The sequence below is a fragment of the Meles meles genome, chromosome 18 (genome assembly GCF_922984935.1).
Source record: "Meles meles chromosome 18, mMelMel3.1 paternal haplotype, whole genome shotgun sequence".
Taxonomy (NCBI): Eukaryota; Metazoa; Chordata; class Mammalia; order Carnivora; family Mustelidae; genus Meles; species Meles meles.
The window spans coordinates 31,499,177-31,521,676 of NC_060083.1; the positions used below are offsets into that span (position 1 = coordinate 31,499,177).

Sequence of the window (22,500 nt, forward strand, 5' to 3'; positions counted from 1 at the left end):
TTAGTAAAATAAATTCTTCAGGGGCGCCTGGGTGGCTCAGTGGGTTAAAGCCTCTGCCTTCAGCTCGAAGGATCGAGCCCCATATCAGGCTCTCTGCTCCACAGGGAGCCTGCTTCCCCCTTCTCTCTCTGCCTGCCTCTCTGCCCACTTGTGATCTCTGTCTGTCAGATAAATAAATAAAATCTTTAAATAAATAAATAAATTCTTCAGTATTTCAATTTTACCTTCAAGATTTTTTATGTTTAAAAAACTCTTTAAATATTAAATTATTATATCATCTTCAAAAACTTTAAATTCTAATGGTGAGTGCTATGAAGTGTGTAAACCTGGCAATTCACAGACCTGTACCCCGCGGGCTAGTAACACATTATATGTTAATAAAAAATTAAAAATTAAAAAAAACCTTCAAATTCTTGGTATACTTTTCCTCCTTAATTTTAAATATAAGGCAACTAATCATTACAGAATCTGCTATAAGACAGAATTCAGCATGAGGCAGGTTCGTCTCGAAGTCCAATCAAGAAGGTTTACTTAGAGATGATAAACACTTTCATGACAGTTGCACTTCTAATACAATCCCAATAATGGCTCCTAAAGTGAAGCTAGAGTAATATATAAACTTTACATCCAAGAACAAACAGAATTTGGAAACTAATCCAAATATAAACAAACAAAAACACCTACCCTGTAAAATTACATATTTTTCTATCTAATAGGAATTAGACTAAAGAAGAGGATTTGATAACACCGTGTCTAAGTAACCCATTTTTGTATCTTTCATTTAGAGTATTCATTCCTTCATTCAGCAAGTGCTTACTGATACCTACTATATGTTAGTCACTGTTGCAGGCAACAGGGAACAAGAGACAAGGTCCTTGCTTTCTTGGAGTTTATGTTCTAGTGGAGTAAAGGACAATTAACATGTAAACAAACACATAAATAATTTCTGATAATGACATGAGTTATGAAGAAACGAAACTGGGTAAAATGATGATGAATAAGTAGGTGATAAAGTAGAAGGAGGCTAACTTAGACTAGTGTCAGGGAAGGAGTCAATGAAAAGGGAGGCAACAGAACTGAGTCCTGGATAAGAACCTCTAGGAGCGAAAGAGAGTCCACATATAAGGAAATACACACATACTTTTGTGTATGGTGACACATGGTAACTAGACATCTTGTGGGGATTCTTTCATAATGTGTAAAAATATCAAGTCACTATGATGTGCACCTGAAACTACCAGGATATTATACATCAATTATACTTGAATTAAAAAAAAAATACATTAGGGGCAGGTGGGTGGCTCAGTGGGTTAAACATCTGCCTTCGGCTCAGGTCATGATCCCCGGGTCCTGGGATGGAGCCCCACAACAGGCTCTCTGCTCAGCAGGAAGCCTGCTTCCCCCTCCCCCACCTGTCTCTCTGCCTACCTGTGATCTCTGTCAAGTAAATAAATAAAATCATTTTAAAAAAATTACACCAGGGCACCTGGGTGGCTCAGTCCTTGGGCATCTGCCTTCGCTCAGGTCCCAATCGCAGTGTCCTGGGATCGAGCCCTTCATCAGGCTCCCTGCCCAGTGGGAAGCCTGCTTCTCCCTCTCCCACTCCCCTGCTTGTGTTCTCTCTCTCACTGTCTATCAAATAAAAAATCTTTAAAAAAATACACCTTTCATCACACTTAGCATAAATAAAAATTTCAACCAATGTTCATGTTAAAACAGTACTTGTTCATCACAAAGTGACCAACTTCTTTTGAATTGGACAGCAATCAAGTGCTCATTAGTAGCATATTAACATAGGTCAGATATGGATACATAAGAGCAAAATTAAAATCAAGAAAAACCTCATATATGCTGGTGGTAAGAATGTAAAACTATCTGGAGACTAGAAAAAACAGTTCAGTGATCCTTCAAAAAATTAAACACAGTATTACCACATGACCCAGAAATTTTACTTCTAAGTACATGCACCAAAGAACTAAAAACTGGTACTAAAACAAATGTATGTACATACATGTTCATAGCAGCCACAATTCACAATAATCAAAAGGTAGAGCCCAAATGTTCATCAACAGATGAAAGGATAAACAAACAGAAATGATGTATACATACAAGAGAATATTATCCTACCACAAAAAGGAATGAAGTGCAGATACAAGCTACAAAGCAGATGAATTTTAAACTATCATGCTCAGTAAAAGAGCCAGACCAAAAAGATCACATATCATATGATTTCCTTTAAATGCAATACCCAGGGGTGCCTGGGTGGCTCAGTGGGTTAAAGCCTCTGCCTTCGGCTCAGGTCATGATCCCAGGGTTCTGGGATCGAGCCCCGCATCGGGCTCTCTGCTCTGCGGACAGCCTGCTTCCTCCTCTCTCTCTCTGCCTGCCTCTCTGCCTACTTGTGATCTCTGTCTGTCAAATAAATAAATAAAATCTTTAAAAAAAAAAAAAAAGAAAAAGAAAAAAGTTTAAATGCAATACCCAAAATAGGTAAATCCATAGAGACAGAATACAGATTGGTGGTTGCCAAGGTCTTTGCAGGGAGGGAGGAAAGGGAGTAATTCCTTAAAGAGTATGAGTTTCCTTTTAGGGTGATAAAAACATTTTGGAACTAGAGGTAATGGTTGTCAACATTGTGAATGTATTAATTGCACTGAATTGTTCACTTTTATTTGTTTATTTTTATTTATTTTTAAAGATTTTATTTATTTATTTGACACAAAGAGAAAGAAAGAGAGAGAGGGAGAGAAACAGCACACGCATACTAGCAGGGGGAGGGAGACAGGAAGAAGCAGACTCCCTGCCAAGCAGGAAGCCCAATACAGGACCCTATCCCAGGACTCCAGGATCATGACACGAGCTGAAGACAGATAGTTAACCACTGAGCCACTCAGGTGCCACTGAATTTTTCACTTTTAAATGGTAAATCTTGGAGGCACCTCCAAGATGCTCAGTCAGTTAAGCGTCTGCCTTCAGCTTGGGTCATGATTTTAGGGTCCTGGGATAGAGCCAAGCCACCAGTCAGTCTTGCTCCCTGATCAGCAGGGAGTCTGCTTTTCCCTCTCCATTCCCCTCCCACTTGTGTGCGTGCTCTCTCTCTCTCTCTCTCAAATAAATAAATGGAATCTTAACAAATAAATAAATGGTGAATCTTACTATGTGAAATTAACCTTAATAAAAAATCAAATCAATGAAATCTTTCTGTAACACCCAGTTGGCTACAGAGATTTACAATAAAGAGTATTACACATTTTATTATTATTTGTAAATGGTGTGCTAAACATCTTTTATATCAGCAACTTTATAATAAACTTACGTATGTATATATGTGCATAGTTTTTTCTTAGAAAGCAGTCACTAAACATTTACCAGTATACCAATTAAGCGGTAAGTAGAAACAGATCATATAAGTGTGTGTGTGTTTATTCATTTATATATTCATTCAGTGGTTCCCAAAGGCCAGAAAGTGATAAGATGATATATACATAATGCTGAATGAAAAAAATACTGTCAACTAAGAATTGTGTATCTGGCAAAAGCACTCTTCAAAAATAAAGCAGAAATTAAGACAGTCCCATGGTGTCTGAGGGTTGGTTGAGCACCCGACTATTGGTCTTGGCACAGGTCTTGATCTTGGGGTCATGAGTTCATGCCCCACATTGCGCTCCAAGCCAAACATGGAGCCTACTAAAAAAAAAAAAAAAAGTCCTTCAGGCTGAAAATGAAACATCAGACAGTAACTCAAATCCACACACAGAAATAAAGAATATCAGTAGGGGCACCTGGGTGGCTCAGTGGGTTAAGCCTCTGTCTTCAGCTCAGGTCATGATCTTGGGTTCCTGGGATCGAGGCCCGTATCAGGCCCCTATCAGGCCCGTATCACTCTGCTCAGTGGAGAACCTGCTTCCCCCTCACTCTCTGCCAGCCTCTCTGCCTACTTGTGATCTCTCTGTCAAATAAATAAATAAAATCTTAAAAAAAAAAAAAAGAATAACAGTAAATGTAACTACATATCTAAAACTCAGCATTAACATACTTTTGGTTTGTAACCCCTCTTATTTTCTTACATGATTCAAAAGACAACTATTAAAAAATAATTATAAATCTATATTGATAGACATACAATGTATAAAGATATAATCTGTGACAATAACATAAAGGGGGATAAATGGAGCTATCCAGCAACAAGGTTTTTGTATACTGTTGAAATTAATTTAAACTAGACTGCTATGAAATAGCATGTTAATTCTAATTCCCCAGAGCAACTAAGAAAATAACTAAAAAATATACGATAAAAGAAATGAGAAGGGAATCAACATGGTACTATGGAAAATATCTAACAAAAAAGAAAGCAGGAATGGAGAAATTGAGAAATAAGATACAGATCTTCCTCAACTCACATCAGGGTTACATACCAATAAAACCACACCAAGTCAAAATATTAAGCTGAAAATGCATTTAATACACTTAACCTACCAAACATCATAGTTTAGTCTAGCCTAACTTAAATGTACTCAGAAAACTTACATTAGGGGCGCCTGGGTGGCTCAGTGGGTTAAGCCTCTGCCTCCGGCTCAGGTCATGATCTCAGGGTCCTGGGATCAAGCCCCGCATCGGGCTCTCTGCTCAGCAGGGAGCCTGTTTTCCTCCTCTCTCTCTGCCTGCCTCTCTGCCTACTTGTGATCTCTGTCTGTCAAATAAATAAATAAAATCTTAAAAAAATAATAATAATAATTTAAAAAAAAAGAAAACTTACATTAGCCTACATCTGGGCAAATCATCTAACAAAAAACCTATTTTATAATAAAGCACTGAATATTTCATGTAATTCACTGAATACTATACTGAAAGTGAAAAACAGAATGGTTATATGGGTACAGAATGGTTGTAAGCATATTGCTTGTTTATCCTCATGATTGCATGGCTGACTGAAACCTGTGGCCCACATGGACTCTCTCATGTCCAACATCATGAGAGAGTACTGGTACCAAGTATCACTAGCCTAGGAAAAGATCAAAATTCAATGTACAGTTTTAACTGAGTATGTATCACTTTTGCACCATTATAAAATTAAAAACTTGGGGCGCGCATGTGGCTCAGTGGATTAAACATCTGCCTTCAGCTAAGGTCATAATCCCAGGGTACTGGGATTAAACCCTGCATCAGGTTCTCTGCTCAGAAGGGAGCATGCGTCTCCCTCTTCCTCTGCTGCTCTGCCTGCTTGTGTGTGCACATGCACTGTATCTCTCTCTGCCAAATAAAATCTTTAAATATAATAAATAAAATAAAATAAACTTGTAAGTCGAATCATCCTAAATCAGAGATTTAGGCATAGACTGGCAGAATGGATTTTTTAAAATGATCAAATTATAGACTTTCTACAAGACACTCAGTTTAGATCCAAAGATACAAACCAGTGGGGCACCTGGTTGGCTCAGTCAGAGGAGCATGCAACTCTTGATCTCGGGGTAATGAGTCTCAGCCCCACACTGGGTGTAAATATTACTTGAATAAATAAACTTAAAAACAAAACAAATATACAAATAAGAGTGTAAGGATGGAAAAAGATATCCCTTGCAAACAGTAAGAATAGAGCTGTAGTAGCTATACTGGTATCAGACAAAAGAGACTTCAAGCGAAAACTTGTTACAAGAGATGAAGAAGGGTAAAAATAAATAATTTATATAATATGAAAATTGTGTAATATAGATATATAGAATACATAATATGAAAATTGTGTAATAGAAAAGGCTCAATTCATCAAGAAGATACAACACTTATATGCTGTGATGGCAACTGCAGAACCTCTTCCCAGTTGCTCCCCAGCATCCTGACTAACTCTTCACCTGTCTGCTCACCAATAAATGTTGACCCATAAAAAAGAAAAAAAGAGGGACGCCTGGGTGGTTCAGTTATTAAGCGTCTGCCTTCAGCTCAGGTCATGATCCCGGGGTCCTGGGATCGAGCCCCTCACTGGGCTGCCTGCTCAGCGAGGCGCTTGCTTCTCCCTCTCCCACTCCCCCTGCTTGTGTTCCCTCTCTCTGTGTGTCAAATAAATAAATAAAATCTTCAAAAAAAAAAACAAAAAAGAAAAGAAACAGATATATAAAACGCTCCACTCAAGAGCAGAATATACGTGCTTCTCAAGTGCACATGGAACATTTTCCTGGATAGACCTAGATGTTGGGTAACAAAATAAGTCTCAATGAATGTATAAACATGGAATCATACATAGAGTATTTCTCCGACCATAATGGAACAGAATTAGAAACCAGCATCAGAAGGAAATTTGGAAAATTCATAGATATGTGGAAATTTAAAAACACACTTTTTTCACTTTTTTTTTTTTAAGATTTTATTTATTTATTTGACAGAGAGAGATCACAAGTAGACAGAGAGGCAGGCAGAGAGAGAGAGAGAGGGAAGCAGGCTCCCTGCTGAGCAGAGAGCCCGATGCGGGACTCGATCCCAGGACCCTGAGATCATGACCTGAGCCGAAGGCAGCGGCTTAACCCACTGAGCCACCAAAGTAATCTCTATACCCAACATGGGGCTCAAACTCAAGACCCCAAGAACACCTGGCTGGCTCAGTCAGAAGAGCATGTGACTCTTGATCTTGGGATCATGAGTTCAAGTCTCACATTGGGTATAGAGATTACTTAAATAAACTTTAAAAAAACAAACCAAAAAAGCCCCAAATAACAACAACAAAAGACAAACAACTAACTCTGAGATCAAGAGTCACATGCTCTTATCAACTGAGCCAGCCAGGTAACCCTAAACAACACATTCTTAAATAATGAATGAGTCAAAGAAGACATTACAATGAAAATTAGAAAATACTTAAAAATGAATGAATATAAAAACACAATATACCAAGTTATAAAATACAGTGTAAGTAGTGCTCCATAAGAAATTTAGAGCTCTAAACAACTATATTTTGAAAGAAAGAAAGAAAAATAAAGATTGATCGGTCTCAATATCCAAAACTTGTACCTTAAGGAACTAGAAAAAAGAAGAGCAAACTAAACTCAAAGAAGGCAAAATAAAAGAAGTAATAAAAATTAAGTGGAGATAGGGGTGCCTAGGTCACTCAGTTACTGGGCATCTGCCTTCATCTCAGGTCATGATCCTGGAGTCCTGGGATAGAGCCCCACATCAGGCTCCCTACTCAGCGGGGGACCTGCTTCTTTCTCTCCAGCTCTCTGTGCTTGTGTTCCCTCTCTCACTAACTCTGTCAAATAAATCTTTTTTTAAAAAATTCGGTAGAAATAGGGGCACCTGGGTGGTTCAGTGGGTTAAAGCCTCTGCCTTCAGCTAAAGTAATAGTCCCAGGCTCCTGGGATCGAGCCCCGCGTCAGGCTCTCTGCTTCCTCCTTCTCTCTCTGCCTGCCTCTCTGCCTACTTGTGATCTCTGTCTGTCAAATAAATAAAATCTTTAAAATAAAAATTCGGTAGAAATAATCAAAACAAGAAAGAAACAATGGGGAAAATGGGTAAAATCCAAAGTTGATTCTTTGAAAAGATCAACAAAACTGACCTTTAAACTAAGAGAAAAAGACTTGGGCAGCTGGATAGCTCAGTTGGTTAAGCATCGACTCCTGATTTCGGCTCAGGTCATGATCTCATGATCGAGGGATCGAGACCCCTATTGGGCTCTGGACTCCAGGCTCTCCACTCAACAGAGAGTCTGCTTAAGATTCTCTCCTCTCCCTCTGCCCCTCCCCCCTGCTCGCACCCACCCTTTCTCCCTCTCTCTCTTTCAAACAAATAAATCCTTTTTAAAAAAAGAGAGAAATGACTCAAATTACTCAAATCAGGAATGAAAATGAGGACATTATACCAACCTTACAGAAATAAAAACAAACAAAATGTAAAGAACATTTCTATGCAAAAAAATTAGATAACCTGGGTAAAATGAACAAATTCATTGAAATACACAAACTATCAAAACTGATTGAAGAAGAAATAGAAAATCTAAATGGATCTGTAACAATGGAGAGATTGAATCAGTAATCAAAAGCCTTCCAACAGTAAAAAAAAGACCAGGACCAGAGAACTTCACTGGGGAATTTTTTTTTAAGTAGACTCTACCTCCAACGTACAGCTTGAACTCATGACCACGAGATCAAGAGTGACATGCCCCTTCACTGGCAAATTTTATAAGACATTTAAAGAATTTACACTAGGAATGCCTGCATGGCTCAGTCAGTTAAGCATCTGCCTTTAGCTCGGGTCATGATCCCAGGGTCCTGGGATAGAGCCCCAAGCCCCACATCAGGCAACCTGCTTAGCAAGGAGTCTGCTTCTCCCTTTACTCTGCTCCTCCCCTTGCTTGTGCACTCTCTCTCTCTTTCTCAAATAAATAAATAAAAGGAATTTACACCAATTCTTCTCAAACTTTTCAAAAAACAGAGGGAATACTTCTTAATTCATTCTATGAAGCCAGTATCATACTGATACCAGAGCTAGATAAAGACATCACCAGTAAAGAAAACTACAGACCAATTACAGATGCAAAAATCCTCAACAAAATACTACCAAATGGAATCCTGCAGCATATTAAAAGGATTTATACAATAGTGTCTGGCCAAAGTGGACTCTCAATAAATATTTGGTGAATAAATAAATGTGCAAGCCAAAAAAAAAAAAAAAAAAGCAGATCTATATTCTCATTTTCTTTTAGTGACTAAAGAAATGCTGGACAATTATTTCAAAATTTACAACCCAGTAATTCATCTAGTAGAAATATATGAAATATAGTGGTATATTAATTAAATTTAATTGAATTATGAGGCACCTGGTTGGCTCAGTGAGTGGAGCATGTGACTCTTATCACAGGATTGAGTTTGAACCCCATGTTGGGTGTTGAGATTACTTAAAAATAAAATCTTTTTTTTTAAAGAATTTATATGATGGTTAAATCCACAGATTCAACAGAATCTCTATCAAAATTCCAACTGCATTTCTGCAGAAATAAACAAGACTCCACTCATATGGATCGAATTCAGATGAAATTGCAAGGAGCCCTGCATAGCCAAAACAGTCTTGAAAATAACAACGTTGGAAGACTCACATGTCCCAATTTCAGAATATACTATGAAGCTACTAATCAAAACTGTGTGATACTGGCAAAGAACAGACATGTACATTAATGGAGTCCAGAAATTACACTTGATCTTAGCCAAAAGGCCGAGAAGCGATGGAGTCCAGAAATTAAACCACACATCTATGGTCAACGGATTTGCAACAAGGATGCCAAGCCCATTCAATGGGGAAAGAATAGTCTTTTCAGTAAATGGTGCTGGAACAACTGGGTGTCTGCATACAAAATGAAGTTGGACACTTACTTCAGACGATGTATAAAAAATTAACTCAACATGGATCAAAGTCCAAATTAAAAAGCTAAAGCTATTAAACTGGATGGAGTTCAGGACATGCTACTCCAAAATTTGGTACCTTGGCATACTGAGTATCCTTTTAACTATTTATTGATTTGGAAAAGAGCGCGAGCATGCACATGCATGCAAGGGGCAGAGGCAGAAAGAGAATCTTAAGCAGGCTCCATGCCCAGTGCCTGATGTGGCTCGATTCTCTTTCTCCCTCTGCCCCTTGCACTCACAGTTTCTCTAAAAAAAAAAAAAGGTCACACACTTCAATATGACTGAGCCAGCCAGGCATCCTTAAAGTGGGTTTTTTGTAGTCAACATATAGTTCCATCTTATTTTTTCATCCACTGGCACAAGCTTTTCAAAGGGCAATTTGTGTTTAACCAAAAAAAAAAAAAAAAAAATGGGGCACCTGGGTGGCTCAGTGAGTTAAGCCTCTGCCATCAGCTCAGGTCATGATCCCAGGGTCCTGGGATCAATCCCCGAATCGGGCTCTCTGCTCAGAGGAGAGCCTGCTTCCCCCTCTCTCTCTGCCCGCCTCTCTGCCTACTTGTGATCTCTCTGTCAAATAAAAATCTTAAAAAAAAAAAAAAAAAGTCTCTGAGGAGGCTTACTGAAGTTTGGTCAAAGACAGTCTCTGTCGTGTGTAATATTTATCAAGATGAAACATTCACATACTCTTTAGTATAATTCTAATACTTGGAACTTATCCCATAAACAGGGACACCTGGATGGCTCAGTTGGTTAAGCATATGACTTCAGCTCAGGTCATGAACTCAGGTCCTGGGACGGAGCCCTGATCAGAGCTCAAGGGGAGTCCCTCTTCCTCTGCTCTTCCCCCAGCTGATGTTCACTTTCTCTCTCTCTCTCAAATAAATAAAATCTTAAAAAAAAAAAAAAAAAAGAGTTTATCCCATAAACATACTTACAAATGTACCCCAAAATGATATGTGTAGGGATTATCTCCAAACCACTGTTAATAGCATCTAAAAGACCACCAATAAGAGGATTAAACAAATTCAGGTACTTAGTCTCTTCCCCCCAATTTTTTTAATGTAGTAGAATACATAGAATATTCATCTTGTAAGCTGAAATTCAATTTCCATTTAAAAATAACTGCTCAGGGCGCCTGGGTGGCTCAGTGGGTTAGGGCCCCTGCCTTCTGCTCAGGTCATGATCCCGGGGTCATGGGATCAAGCCCGGCATCTGGCTCTCTGCTCCTTGGAGAGCCTGCTTCCTCCTCTCTCTCTGCCTGCCTCTCTGCCTACTTGTGATCTCTGTCTGTCAAATAAATAAATAAATAAATAAATCTTTAAAAAAAAAAAATTAAAAAAAAAAATAACTGCCCATTTTCCTCTTCTCCCCTCAGGGCCTTGTAACCACCATTCTATTTTATGTCTGAGTCTGACTACTCTTCACACCTCATATAAGTAGAATCATACAGTGTATCTTTTTTTGACTGGTTTATTTCATTTAACATAATGTCCTCAAGATTCATCCAAGTTGTACCATATGTCAGAAATTCTCTTCTGTTTAAAGATGAATACTATTACATTGTATGTGTATACCACATTTTGCTTATCCATTCAATGGGCACTTAGGTTGCTTCCACGTTTTAGGTACTATGAAAATGCTGCTATGAACACAGGTTTACAAATATCTCCTCAAGACCCTGCTTTCAATTCTTTTGGTGATAAACAGAGAAGTTGAATTGCTGGGTCACAGAGTAATCCTATTTTCAATTTTTTGAGGAACCACAATATGATTTTTTTTTTTAAAGATTTTTTATTTATTCATTTGACAGACAGAGATCACAAGTAGGCAGAGAGGCAGGCAGAGAGAGAGAGAGGAGGAAGCAGGCTGTCCGCAGAGCAGAGAGCCTGATGCGGGGCTCGATCCCAGAACCCTGGGATCATGACCTGAGCCGAAGGCAGAGGCTTTAACCCACTGAGCCACCCAGGTGCCCCCACAATATGATTTTTTTGAGGAACCACCATATGATTTTTTTGAGGCAACTGTACCATTTTACATTCCCACCAACAGCAAAAGCACCTTCTTAAAATGAAATAGTATGTAGCTGAAAAAAAAGAATGAAAAGGTTTATCCACATGTAGTGATACAGAAAGATATGCAAAACACTAAGCAAAAACAGAAGATGCAAAATCATATTACAGTATTATCCCACTAACAAATACTAAAAATGAGTGGATAAATATTGCAACATGTATAAAAATTTTTTTGAGAAGACACAAAAGAAACAGTGAATAGTGGTCAACTTTAGGGAGAGGTACTAGGAAGCAGTAGAAGGGAATTTTTTTCATTTTATACCTTTCTAAATTGTTTGTTAGAAGCTATTCCACCATTACTGGAGACAGAACATCTTTCTATATTATTTCAATTTCTTACTTTGGGCATAAATTATATATCAATATATGTTAAATGTGTATAAATATAAGTAAATTGTAGGACAAGGAAGAAAGATTTTTTTTTTTAATTTTTTTTTCCATTTTATTTATTTTTTCAGCGTAACAGTATTCATTGTTTTTGCACAACACCCAGTGCTCCATGCAAAACGTGCCCTCCCCGGAAGAAAGATTTTTGAACAGGCTTATGCCACTATACTATTTACTTATTTTTCAAGCTAATCAAACACCTCCAGAGATATTCCAAAGGTTAGCTGTATTTCAGTAGTTTGAGCCATACCTTTGAATGTTCTGAAAGGAAGTCTGGGAGGAGATAAACTTGTGCCAACAGTTCTGTATAGTCACGACAACGAAAATAGTAAATATGGGAAAGAATATTTTCCAGAGTGAAATCCTCCAAAGCTTTTGGGTGCTCTAGAATAAACAAAACAATCTTTAAATAAAGTAATCAGTTGTACTTGTTTTGATATATTGGTGATTGTAGGAAAACAATACATTTGAGTAACAAAATGCTTCACTGTGAATAAGAGAACTATTCACTTTAATTCAAAGATAATAAAATTAAAACAAAATTACTGTAAAATACTACTGCATAATTCTTGATCTCTTATTTTCACCTTCTCCACTATTTCCTTACATGCTAGGCTATCTAGAAATTGTTTATACACATACACAACTCAAGTTTTAAAGCCTACCTTTTCATATTTCTAGTTATTCGCTTCCATTAAATAGAAGTAACATAACGGAGTTTCTCTTTTCTTGTTTTTTTTTTTGTGTTTTTTTTTTTTTTTTAACTAGGACTGCAAATTAAGAGTTAAAAGGGAAAATGTTCAAAAGAAGCATCTTTTTCCCTTATGGTAACTTTTTCCCATTATTACTATAGCATAATTTGATATTTAAGTAGAAATAATGTAAGATTCTCCCTAGATGATATATTTTTTAAAAAACCAGTTTTGGGGGCACCTGGGTGGCTCAGTGGGTTAAAGCCTCTGCCTTCGGCTCAGGTCAAGATCCCAGGGTCCCGGGATCGAGCCCCTCGGGCTCTCTGCTTAGCAGGGAGCCTGCTTCCCCCCGTCCCCTTAGCCTGCCTCTCTGCCTACCTGTGATCTCTGTCTCTCTGTCAAATGAATAAGATCTTTATTTAAAAAAAAAAAAAAAAGTTTTGGCAGGGTGCCTGAGTGGCTCAGTTGGTTAAGCATCCGACTCAATTTCGGCTCAGGTCATGATCTCAGGGTGTGGAGATGGGAGTCCTGCATCCAGCTCTGCACTCAGCAAGGAGTCTGCTTGAGATTCTCTCCCCCTGCACCCCCTTGCTGGTACTCTCTCAAATAAATAAATAAATAAATAAATCTTAAAAAGAAAAAATGGTTTGGTATTATACATATTACAGAGAGAAACCAGTTTAAAATTACTGCACTTTAAAACGTCCTTAAGTTTTAACATTGAAAAAAAAACCCACAAGAAATTAAATTTCAGAAAGCACTGCCTATTACAAATATAAAAGTTCATTTTTAACCAAAAAATAATAGCTTAATCACATAGCGATCACTAAAGACTTTATATCCCAGTGCCACACCTATAATAATCACAGTAAGGTTTTAAGACACTATTACAAATACACATTGTGACACAAGTAGCTTTAAGGCCTTTCAGTAGAAATATTGGTCATTAGTTTAAAAGGACACCTAGGGGTACCTGGGTGGCTCAGGTGGTTAAGCATATGCCTTCTGCTCAGGTCATGATCCCAGGATCTTGGGATAGAGTCCTGCATTGGGATCCCTGCTCAGGAGGAAGTCGGCTTCTCCTTCTCTTCTACCCCTTACCACTGCTCGTGCTCGCTCGCTCACTCTGTCTCTCACTCTCAAATAAAAAAAAAAATCTCTAAAAAAAATTAAAAGGGGTGCCTGGGTGGCTCAGTTGGTTAAGCAACTGCCTTCAGCTCAGGTCATGATCCCAGGATCCTGTCTTGTCTCAGGATCAAGTCCGACATCGGGCTCCCTGCTCAGTGGGGAATCTGCTTCTCCCTCTGACCCTCTCCCCTCTCATGCTCTCTCTCTCAAATAAAATATTTTTTAAAAATAAAAGTAAATAAAAAGGACACCAAGTACTCATATGAAAATTAAAATATCCAGCTATTACATTCATTTAAAGGGAATACAAGCGTCTTATGAAAAGTATTGGCTTTTTTGCTTTTTTTTTTTAAGATTTTGTTTATTTATTTGACAGAGACAGTGAGAGGGAGAACACAAGCAGGGTAAACAGGAAAGGGGAAGCAGGCTCCCCGCTAAGCAGGAAGCCCCGCATGGTGCTCAATCCCAGGACCCTGAGATCATGACCTGAGTTGAAGGCAGACGCTTAACGACTGAGCCACTTAAGGTGCCCCAAAAAGTATTTTTTTAAATTACTAAAGAATGAGAACGGGACAACCAAAAAATAAACTAAAACAGTCAAACCAGAAACCATTTAATTTAAAAGTAATTAAAAGAGCAAGAACTTAAGTACCTTTGAGTATTTAAATTATTTAAACTGAAATTACCTTTGTTTTCTTAAAAAATCAAATATTTCTACATGAGAAAAATTAAAAAAAAAACTTAACACAGTCATGAAGTCAATTACATTCTACTCAGAACCCCCTAAGGTCAATCACCTTAATGTTCTAACTATTTCCAACATGGTTTTTCAAAGCTATCTCCAGTGGGAAACCTGGGTGGCTCATTCAGCTGGGCATCTGTGCTCAGCTCAGGTCATGATGCCAGGGTCCAAGGATCTAGGCCCCACCTCTGGTTCCCTGCTCAGCTGGGAATCTGCTTCTCCCTTTGTACCTCCCTCCACTCGTGCTTGCTCTGGCTCTCTCTCTCAAATAGATAAAATCCTAAAAAAAAAAAAAGAAGAAGAAGAAGAAGTAGTAGTAGTAGTAGTAGTAGTAGTAGTGAGGGCCATAAGAGGAGAAAAAGAAAAGGCCAGTCTAGGTTGTGGCTTTTTTTTTTTTTTTTAAAGATTTTATTTATTTATTTGACAGATAGAGATCACAAGTAGGGAGAGAGGCAGGCAGAGAGAAAGAGGAGGAAGCAGGCTCCCCGCCAAGCAGAGAGCCCGATGTGGGGCTCGTTCCCAGGACCCTGGGATCATGACCTGAGCGAAAGGCAGAGGCTTTAACCCACTGAGCCACCCAGGCGCCCCTAGGTTGTGGCATTTCTAAGTCTACAAGAAAGATCTGAGAGTTTAACACTAGAACACTGTCAAGTCATTAAGATTCACTTTCCAAATGGTTTCCTGCTGAGGCTTGAGAGGAATGTTAATTACTTTTATTATAGAGAAAGAGGATCACTTGCTAACTTACCCTCTCCCATATGTGTTTCTGCTGTAAGGTGAAGGTGCTGAATGCAAGCAGTAGCAAGGTCTACCACTCTATCAACCATAAAACTTCCTTCAGTATCAATAAAAACTGCTTCACCTTCCACTCCTCCAAAACATTCTGGTATCTGCACATCTACTGCCAACTGCATACTGTCAAGAGAAAGCTGAATGACCAAATCATTATCCTAATCATCTCAGGCAGTGTTTTCAAACTCCACATCACCACCCATTAGGTACCATCATTAGGCAACAGATATGGCTAACTTTCTGCTCCAAATATGTGTGAATCAACTGATATTTGGATTAGGGGGACGGTGTATCATAAAACCATGATTAAGGACTTTTTTAGTGGTTTTTAGGTCTTTGGGAATGAAACCCTTCCTCATACTAAACCTACCTTCAAATATATCCTCAGTAATTCATATAATAAAAATATACAATAAATATATGTATTATAATATACACACATATAAAATACATTATAACATTATAACAAATATAACATTCATATTTTATACTATGTTAAATATATTATGTAATAAAAATATAATAAAATAGAAGACCACCTGTTTACCCTAACGATGACATTACAATGTTGCAAAAGAAACATTTTTGGATACCAAAATAATTATATCAATTCAAAGATGCAGTACTGAAGTAACACAAATGGTAAACTGATTTTTTTGTGTGTGCATGCATACACACAAATAAAATTAAGAGCACATACATGCATTTTTGGGCTCCTGAATGTAGACCCACAGCATCATATTCTAGTACTTACATAAAATATCATTAAACCTACCCTTAAGAAGAGAACATTTTACTTTACCATAATTGTGTTTTTCCAACACCCGGTACACCACAAATTTCTGTTGTTTTGGTTAAGGGTATTCCACCCCCAAGAATATCATCTAGTGCTGAACAGAAGGTAATTATGAAGCTCTGGGTATGCTCCTGCTCAAGAAGTTCCAGTGCTGTACACTTCTTGCCTGACTCAGCTGTAGCAGTATATCTTGGTTTAATTTTAAGACATTCTCTTCTTAAAATCTGCAGAGTTTCTAAGGCTTCCTCTTTAGATATCCCAACTTCTGAAAGTAAAAGAAGAAAAAAAACAAAACAAAACAAAAACAGAACAAAACCTCGAACCCTGATTTTAGAAATTTAAAAGTCTTAACATGCTTTTGGGTTGTCTTTATTAATTTTAATTTTTAGGTAAGAGTGATGCCAAGAGTAAAGAAAAATAAAAATAAAACATTCCATTAACTATGGAATTTTTCAAGTTAATAAAGGCATATATCTATATTTTCTTAGCCTTTACATACTTAAAGGATTTATTTATTACCTCAAAACAGAATTCAGAAACCTAAACCTCTAAAGCATTTGGGTACCTACAAGAGTATCTCAGGAAGTAGAAATAAAAATGTACTGACAACTACATGCCTGGGAGGCTCAGTTGGTTAAGTGCCTGCCACCAGCCGGATATGAGGCTCCCTGCTCAGTGAGGAGTCTGCTTCTTCCTCTCCCTCTGCTGCTCACACTGCTTGTGCTCTCTTGATTGTGCTCTCAAATAAATAAAATCTTTACAAAAAAAAAAAATACTGGCAGTCAGTCCTTCTGGTTTTATGAAGTCATAGTTGTTTTTTTTTAAGATTTTATTTATTTATTTTTTTAAAGATTATTTATTTATTTATTTGACAGAGATTTCAAGTAGGCAGAGAGGCAGGCAGAGAGAGTGGAGGAAGCAGGCCTCCCGCTGAGCAGAGAGCCTGAGCACCCTGGGATCATGACCTGAGCCGAAGGCAGAGGCTTTAACCCACTGAGCCACCCAGGCGCCCCAGATTTTATTTATTTATTTGATAGAATCACAAGTAGGCAGAGAGGCAGAAGCAGGCTCCCTGCTGAGCAGAGAGCCAGACGCAGGGCTCAATTCCAGGACCCTGGGATCATGACCCAAGCTGAAGGCAGAGGCTTTAACCCACTGAGCCACCCAGACGCCCCTGAAGTCACAAATTAATTTGATTTAATAAGGCATCTAAATTACTTTTCAGAAGAGAATGAAAACGGCCTCTAACTGCCTAAAACAAGATTTAACTTTAGGAAGTGTATGTGCATGTATTACTCATAATAAAAACTTTTCATAGAAACACTACCATGAAAAATTCACATATCACTCCAAATTTTTTAATGAGAACAATTATTTGATGCATAAATATTTTAAATAATACACTTACAGGGGCGCCTGGGTGGCTCATTGGGTTAAGCCTCTGCCTTTGGCTCAGGTCATGATCTCGGGGTCCTGGGATCGAGCCCCACATCAGGCTCTCTGCTCAGCAGGGAGCCTGCTTTCCTTCCTCTCTCTCTGCCTGCCTCTCTGCCTACTTGTGATCTCTGTCAAAGAAATAAATAAAATCTTTAAAACAAAAAAAAAGTGAGGGTGACATCACTTATGAGTTTGATAGGGCAGTGCCTGATTTGGTTAGGATATGAATATAAATTTGGCTCTAATAAAAGACAATAATGGTGATAAGGAAATGAAAATCCTATCCAGTTAAAAAGCGGAAACTCTGGAGTCAGATTTCTTGACTGAATCACTTACTATGAAGTTACTAAGTAAGGATGAATTACTTTTTTTTTTTTTGCCTCAGATCTTTCCTTCTGTAAAACGGGAATGAGACAATACATGTTGAATAGCTGGGTAGAATACTCAGGCCATCCAAAATGCTCTGTAACTGTTAGCTATCATTATCATGCAGATTCCCTCATTTTCTGTAAAACCAACTTGTTGAAAGAAAAAGAGCCCATCAAGCTTTGGGGGACAGGGGTGCCTGGATGGGGTTCAGTCGGTTAAGCGACTGCCTTCTGCTCAGTTCATGATCCCAGGGCCCCCTATCTGGCTCCCTGCTTCTCCCTCTTCCTCTGCAGCTCCTCCTGCTTGTTCTAACAACTAAATAAAAATTTTAAGCACACACAAACGCTGGGAAACAGTATGCAGTGTAAGATTTAAAACAGTTAACATTGGGTCTACAACATTTATTCTTCAATGGCGAGTTGAAACCTCCTTATTTTCCATTGTTAATGGCAAGGACATAAAATGTTGCCCTATCTTAAGAGCGGTTCTGAGCATACCCTCATGTAATGCGTACAGCGACACTGGCCGCAGACAGCTTCATTTTTGTATTCCTCATGATTCAGCGGTTCCCACCAATGTACAATCTACAGTGCTCTGGAATGAGAGGTTTGGGATTTCTCGTTTCGTTTTTCCAGCGAATTACAGGAGAGAAGCAATGTCTTCTTTCTGTTGCTTTCTCCAGGTGCTGGGGATTCTGCTCCCTTTCTTGCCTCTAGTCCTATCACAAATGCTCCATTTCTCAAATGTAATCCCTTGGATTGCCCCTTGGATTCTGAACAGCTATAACTAAACCAGCTGTCTGGGTACTGATCCTAGCTCCACCTTTCCTAGCCCCAGTCATCACGAAAAGTTACTTAACCACCTGTTCCTTCATCAGCATACTGGACATAATAATCCACGTTAACAGGGTTCTTTTGGGTAATAAATTAGCTAGTCCTCAAGAGGATTCAGCAGGCACGGGTAGAGAAAGCAATTACTAAATGTTTTCAGGACCACAGCTCTAACCATCACATGTTTAATTGGATTCAAGGAGCGGTTTCGCGTCGCAAATGCAGCCTCGGGCGGAGGAAACCGGCGGAGAGTGGGTGGAAGCCTGAAGGCGGAAGAACCGAGATGGAGGCGGCACAGACGGCGGTCCGTGTGCCTCAACTTGCCGTCAGAAGTCGTTACCTTTGCTGAGCTCGGACGGTTTCATCTCTAGGACTTCCTCAGCAGTCTGGTAACCTGCAGACACCAGCTTCACCCGCACGGCTGGGGAAAGCGGAAAACTCACTAAGTCCCGCTGCATTTCAAGCCGGACGCCTACGCGAACACTTGGCGCTTACCAGAGCAGCAAGCCCCAGCCCCAACCCAACTCCGTTCGCCCGCCAGCGCGCGCCACGTGACGTCAGACGTAAGGCGGAAGGGGCGGTGTCTTTGGCCTGACTGCACGCGGCCTTGGCCCCTCTCAGGAAGAAAGTTGTATTTTTTTGTTGTCTGTACCATTTCTTTTGTGATTCTTATGAGTCCCATTTAGTGTTTCACCACCAAACATTCAACCTGACAGTAAAAAGATGGGTGGAGACCGTAAGATGAAGAGCCAAGCCCTACACACTACATCTCCACACCTCAGCCCTAGCCTGTTGGGTGGAACCTCAAGGTTATTAATAAGAATGATCTACTCCCAGCTAGGGGTAACGCACACACCAGCCAGTTACCGGTTTGGCGTATGAAACGGTCATATAAGAATTATTTGGCGTCTCCATTACAGGGTTCCAGTTTCCTATGTTTTCTCGTCGGGTATCCCCCTTGCCTTCCCCCTTCACCTTTCCCGCGCTCGCCTAAGCCCTCGCCCGCGCGAGGAATTGTGGGCCAGCGCCCCCCCCCCTACAGCCACGGGGAGCGATCGGTGCCCAATCCCCACACCCACGCACGCCTTCCCCGCGAGTCCAGTCTGAAGCATGGTGGTTTCTGAGACCGTTGGTTCACTGCCTGCCTAACTTAAGAAGGAGCTGGAAAAGTAAGCAAGTGATGGTCCTGCAGTGGGCTGGGTGTGGGCTCCCGGTTCTGAGAGGGAATAATTGGGCTACGGAACAGCTCCTGCTCTGGTACAGAGGTGAGAAGGGACCCTCTTCTAAAAAGAGAACTTTGAGGGAATTGAGGCGGTTTGGAAGGTGGGTTCTGAAGCCTTTCTTTGCCTAAGTGAGTGTGATTTCTTTAGGGCTGTAACTCGTTTGCTATATTTGGTGAGATTCTTAGCCTTAAATTTTTTTTCCCTAGTTTAAAGGAGCTTCCTAAATATTGCAAATCAGAGCTCTTTAAGTACGTAAGATCTAAGAAGGAAACATATGTTGAGCACTTTAGCAAATCCTACACATTTCAAATGCTCACAACCGTACCAGGAGGAAAACAAGGACACAGAAGCTTAGAGCATAGTTTTCTTCAAGCTGGAATTAAAACCTAGTACCCTTTCTTCTACCCCAAGCTACCTTCAAATTGGGAGCCCCTTTTGGGTGGGGTTGCGGGATAGAATTCGAGAAGTGTTTGTCCCCCATTTGGTAGGCCAGGGAAAGTCTGGTAGGACTGGTAAAAATGTGGATTGTTTGCCACGCAATACCTTGCTTAACTACTAGTGTGAGTCACATATGGGCACACAGTGGGCATTACATAAATGTCCACAGGGAGAATTCATGCTTATAAAGCAACCAGGGTCTTGGGTGAAGAAGAGATGGTGTTAACGTATTTAAAGATAGTGCTTTACTTGGTTTGCTCACTCAACGGAATGAGTCGTGTTTAGAACTTTGTTTCACTGGCAGTGGAGAGTTAAGAAAGTAGTTAACTCTATCTGTAGTCATATAATTATGTGTTATTAATATCTTATTTAGGGCCTTGAGTTGTCTATAATTATACTTTTTTCATCATTCTTCAGATTTCTTTAACTGTATTAAAGAAATAGTCCGCCTTTCAAACTAGGATCAAGGTTTATGAGGTCAGGCACCAAGAACTAAATAAAAACTATGGGATTTTTATGGAAAGTACACCTTCCTATGGTGTCAAATTCACTCGATTTTTAAAATTTTTTATTTATTATTATTTTTTAAGATCTTATTTATTCTTTTGACAGAGATAGCAAGAGCAGGTACACAAGCAGGGCGAGTGGGAGAGAGAGAAGCAGCCTTCCTGCTGAGCAGGGAGCCGGATGCAGGGCTCATCCCAGGACATGACCCCAGCAGAAGGCAGATGCTTAACAGACTGAGCCACCCAGATGCCCCTACTCCATTTTTTTTTTTAAAGAGAGGGAAGAATTGAATGATTTAAGTGGTAATCCATTTAAAATATTTTGTGTTAAATAAACAACATATTGTAAAGTAAAATGCAAACATAAAAATAAATTTTCAAATAATCATAAGACTTTGAAGAATGATCCAGTTTAACCTGGATACTTCAGTAGTCTCCTGAAGCCTCCTAAGAATATTTTTTTTCATTGCAATTTAATGAAAAGTTTGAGAGGTACTACTATGGACAAATGAGCAGGAGCCTTGAAGTCATACAAATTTGGGTTTATATCACATCTCTGGAAATTACCAACTATAAGCCTTGCAACAAGTTACTTAGTTTCCTAACCTACAAGTAAAAGATAATAATCCATGGGATTATTAGAAAGATCAAATTAACAAATATCATGGTTTTGATAAAACTTCAAGCATTAGACACACATATTTGGAGTACCAATATCAATTGTACAAAACTTATATATAGTAGGAACTCAAGATTTTATTTGTTGTCCACAAACTTGAAATCTCATTTATGTGACTCCTATTTTCTCCATATCCATCTGGTTTTTCTGTCTCTCTTGGAAGCTCATCTTCCATAACCTGACCCTAAAGTGTTACAGGTTCTTTTAAGACCCCATAGCTGATCTTTTGCTGACTATTTTGTTCTCTTTCTTCTCTTGTGCTCTCATTCTCTCTCTCTCTCTCTCTCTCTCTGTCTCATTCAGTGACTATATGTCAGTGGTTCTTTTTTTTTTCCCCTTAATTAAAAAAAAATATTTAAGAGAGACACAAAGCATGAGCAGGGAGAGGGGCAGGCGGAGAGGGAGAGGGACAAGCAGACTCCCCATTAAGAGCAGAAGCCTAACAGCATGATCCCAGGACCCTGAGATCATGAGACATCATGACCTCCACAGAAGTCAGACATTTAACCGACTGAGCCACTCAGGCACCCCGATTCTTAAGTTTATAGTTCTAGCCCGGCCCTGTTCTCTCACCTCCAGGTGCAAATATCGGATTGCCTACTGGACAATGCAAAGGTCTCCAACTCAGCCTGTCTTTTTTTTTTTTTTTTTAAGTTTTTATTTATTTATTTGAGAGAGAGAAAACATGAGTGTGGGCGAGGGGCAGAGAGAGAAGGAGAAACAGACTCCCTGATGAGCAGGGAGCCTGAGGTGGGGCTTAATTCCAGTACCATGGGATCATAACCTGAGCTGAAAGCAAATGCTTAACCAACTGAGCCATTCAGGAGTCCCTCCAACTCAGCCGATCTTAAACCTAACTCAGGGTCACCTTGGTGGCTCAGTTGGTTAAGCATCTGCCTTCGGCTCCAATCATGATCCCAAGGTCCTGGGATGGGGCCTGCATCAGGCTCCCTGCTCAGTGGGAAGTCTGCTTCCCCCCCCCGCCCCCAGCTTTCTCTCTCTCTCTCTCAAATAAATAAAATCTTT

General features: G+C 39.4%; 1 protein-coding gene across 2 annotated transcripts in view; it reads right to left on the minus strand.

Moving 5' to 3' along the window:
* RAD51C (RAD51 paralog C) overlaps positions 1-19,147 on the minus strand; it is a 41,719-nt gene extending 22,572 nt beyond the window's left edge. For both annotated transcript variants that reach the window (XM_045986179.1, XM_045986178.1), the window contains exons 1-4: positions 18,969-19,147; positions 15,999-16,257; positions 15,153-15,319; positions 12,093-12,226 (exon numbers count right to left, since the gene is read on the minus strand). In XM_045986179.1, the coding sequence (XP_045842135.1) occupies positions 12,093-12,226; positions 15,153-15,319; positions 15,999-16,257; positions 18,969-19,086 (678 nt within the window). In that variant the 5' untranslated portion in view covers positions 19,087-19,147. The remainder of the gene's footprint in view (positions 1-12,092; positions 12,227-15,152; positions 15,320-15,998; positions 16,258-18,968) is intronic.
* Between the last annotated feature and the right edge of the window lie 3,353 nt (positions 19,148-22,500).